Below are 2,984 nucleotides of genomic sequence, written 5' to 3' on the forward strand. Positions count from 1 at the left end.
AACCCATGTTGTTCTCTAACTTAATTTAGACCAAATAGACCAAAATAAAAAAAGGTAACCAAAATAAAATGACAATTCATCAACAGATTTTTTTTTCTTTTAATTGGAAACTGAACTTCGTTCATTGATGGAAACTCGCGAAGTTCAAGTATCACATGATATCTTTTTCTTTTTATTATTATTACAGAAGTATCCCGTTATATCTAAACATAGAACATAAAGCAAATATGGCGTTTAAAGTTTTAAATACAGTTGGTCTTAGTTTCTGTCAAATCATTTATCTGATTTATCACAACTCCCATATTGTTACAATCAAGAAAAAGATGCTGGAAGAGAGATCAAACAAGTCCCTATTTTCAATTTCAATCTTTTAATTTTGAAATTAGAAAATACTGCAAATGAGAAACAAGCCATAAGATAAAATAATAAGCAAAACTAAATTATCAGTAATAATGAACTATTCATAAATGTTATCAGTATGTTATAAAGGAATCATCATCAGCCATATAATAACAATACATTACTCATAAATCTAACTCTTGAAATTTTCTCCTCTATTTTTACCCGTGTACCAAACTAACCTTTAATTAAAGATTTTTACAACAATGTTATAGAGAACAAAAAAATAAAAAATAAAATCGAATGCTTCATGAAACAATTGTTGTATATTTGATGAGAAAAATCGAGACCCTTCCATATCTCCATTTGCTTTGAAAATATAAAAATATAAAATAGAAAATCTATAGGATTTGGATGATTCAATAGGAAGAATGCACTTGGTTGTTTAAGTTAGCAGAGACATTGTCTTCAAGTTGAGAAGCAAAAAGGCTATCAAGAACTTGGAGGTAGAAGTTCCAAGAAGGACTAGTTTTAGTAATTGGTTCTTGTCCAAATGGATGTTCCTCGACATAGTTTGGGATACTTTCGACATTCACCAATCCATTTAGATATTCTCGCAGGTCGCCTCCATCAGCTGTCATGAACCATAATCAGGTTATTGTTCAATTAGATTCGATAAGATCTAATCTACATAGCGGGATAAGGCTTGGTTATTGTTCTTGTTCTTACAGAAAAGAAGAAATGAACAAACACTCGCAATTCTCTAGATGCATTTTTTAGGCACCAAAATTGTAAACAATTAAAGAATGTCATGTTGCATTAAATGAGATTCAAGCCAAAAAGTAAAGAAAAAGCTAAAGAAAATGAAGGCCAATTAAGTGGATATGACAAAAACAAAAAGCAAAATCAAATAATTTAGTTTCTTTGCAAAGATTAAGGATATGTACCTAGTGAATTGTCGTCACTCTTATTCTGATAACTGAATGAAAGAGGAAAGACTGAGGTGTGTGGCTAAAACAATTGAACAAAATTTACTAAAGTAAATTAGGATTTAACATTGTAAGAAAGAAATTTGGCTTAAAAAGGCATAAAGAAAGCAAAGTTTGTTTTGTGTATGTACAGGATTCAGCAATGCTTTGTACGGAGAATCATCCAACAGCAATGTGTTCGATTCGTTGAAATACCCTTTCTCCCAAGGAAGATTAGGATAGCGTTTCTCCCAAACATTCCTCAGATCCTTAAACAACACCTTCTTGTGCTTGTTTTCCATAGTTCTGACATTGGTTCCTGTACAATGAGAAGCATCCTGCAAAAAGTGACAAATGTAGAATCAACTGGAATCCAAACAGGGTTTATCCCGGGACAAAAGTGACAAATAGTTGAAATATATTAAGAAATGCCTCAATTTCATGGTAAGATACAAAAATTTGGGAGAACTCCAGAGATGTGTATTTATGAAATCCACTTCTTTTGTATAGAAAGTAGAAAATAGAGAAAGGCGAAAAAGAAAAAGAAAAACAATTAACAAAGTGACAATTTACTAAATTTACTAAACCAAGAGAGCTCTCTGTAAGTCATTGAGAAACAAAAATAGAGAGATTTTGTAACCCAGAAAAGAGCTAAACAAATGCTTACCCAATAAAAGAGCAACTTCTCTTTCATGTCTGCCATTAAATAATCAAGGACTCGTTGAACATTTTTTCTGCAATGAAAAAGAAAATCAAGAAATCAGTTTAGTCTGTACTGCTGATTGTTAACAATCTACAATATGTCAAAAAGTAAAGAGGATGCATGTAATTCCAAACTTTATGGAGCAGGAAACAGGACATGCAAAACGAAAATGTTTACTTAATTGAGAAGTCAGATTTACTCAAAAAAGATGTCGAATAGTACTTTTTCCTCGAAGACCATACAGCAACTTCGAATTTCTCAAAGCAGAATTTCAGAAACTCAGTATAGAAGGGTCTCTGGAATACTGAAAATGAAAGACAGCATAATTAGTAAAACATGGATGAATATCAAAATATGCAGAATAATAGGAATCTTCACTCACTGGCTCGTCCTGCCACAATTCTGTCGGCTTTGTGATCTTTTGGACGAGGAGAAACTACATCTGCAAGCAACCCGTTTATATCAAGAATGAGAAGCTTTTTCTTCAAACATCCAATTCGTACTCCAGTCAGAGACATTCTAGAAAGTTTTAAACTAAACTCTCCATTTATGTCAGGAACAGATGTTGTCCTCGTTTCATCAGTATAAGAAGAAAATCCATTGACATTTTTTCTTTCATCCGACTCGGTTTCTCTTGTTTCTTCAATAGCTTGCTTTGAAATATTACAAACTATATTGCTGTTTCTTTGTATTGCATGAAGCTCCATCCTATTTTCCATTCCGAAAGAAGAAAACAGAATTGCAATGCAGGGATCAATATGGTTTCTATATACAAAACTAAAATCCAAAATGTTAGTCTAGTCAGAGTCCAAGGTCTTATTGCATCTTATATATATCACCCCAATCCAATGTCCAATGTCCATTGCCAATTGAACCTGCAAATATGAACAAAAATAACAAATAACGTAACAAAATTATATTCACAAAAAAGAAAATGATGGGAAGAAAGAACATGTGCAATTTAGTATAGTTTA

At 32.0% G+C, this 2,984-nt stretch overlaps 1 protein-coding gene and 1 long non-coding RNA gene across 3 annotated transcripts in view; one reads left to right on the forward strand and one right to left on the reverse strand.

The window, feature by feature from the left end:
• Positions 335 to 2,984, forward strand: part of LOC110267697 — a 6,019-nt gene continuing 3,369 nt past the window's right edge. The window contains exons 1-2 of the long non-coding RNA XR_002355579.1: positions 335 to 346; positions 1,784 to 1,787. This is a non-coding gene — a long non-coding RNA (uncharacterized LOC110267697). The remainder of the gene's footprint in view (positions 347 to 1,783; positions 1,788 to 2,984) is intronic.
• Positions 429 to 2,984, reverse strand: part of LOC107624193 (ubiquitin-like domain-containing CTD phosphatase 1) — a 4,461-nt gene continuing 1,905 nt past the window's right edge. Inside the window, exons 3-8 of one of the 2 annotated variants that reach the window (XM_016326676.2) lie at positions 2,393 to 2,885; positions 2,233 to 2,314; positions 1,975 to 2,041; positions 1,460 to 1,645; positions 1,287 to 1,350; positions 429 to 973 (exon numbers count right to left, since the gene is read on the reverse strand). In XM_016326676.2, coding sequence (XP_016182162.1) covers positions 759 to 973; positions 1,287 to 1,350; positions 1,460 to 1,645; positions 1,975 to 2,041; positions 2,233 to 2,314; positions 2,393 to 2,729 — 951 coding nt within the window. In that variant the 5' untranslated portion in view covers positions 2,730 to 2,885 and the 3' untranslated portion in view covers positions 429 to 758. The remainder of the gene's footprint in view (positions 974 to 1,286; positions 1,351 to 1,459; positions 1,646 to 1,974; positions 2,042 to 2,232; positions 2,315 to 2,392; positions 2,886 to 2,984) is intronic. The other variant, XM_016326675.2, reaches the window with a different exon arrangement.

The sequence above is a fragment of the Arachis ipaensis genome, chromosome B10 (assembly GCF_000816755.2).
Source record: "Arachis ipaensis cultivar K30076 chromosome B10, Araip1.1, whole genome shotgun sequence".
Classification (NCBI taxonomy): domain Eukaryota; kingdom Viridiplantae; phylum Streptophyta; class Magnoliopsida; order Fabales; family Fabaceae; genus Arachis; species Arachis ipaensis.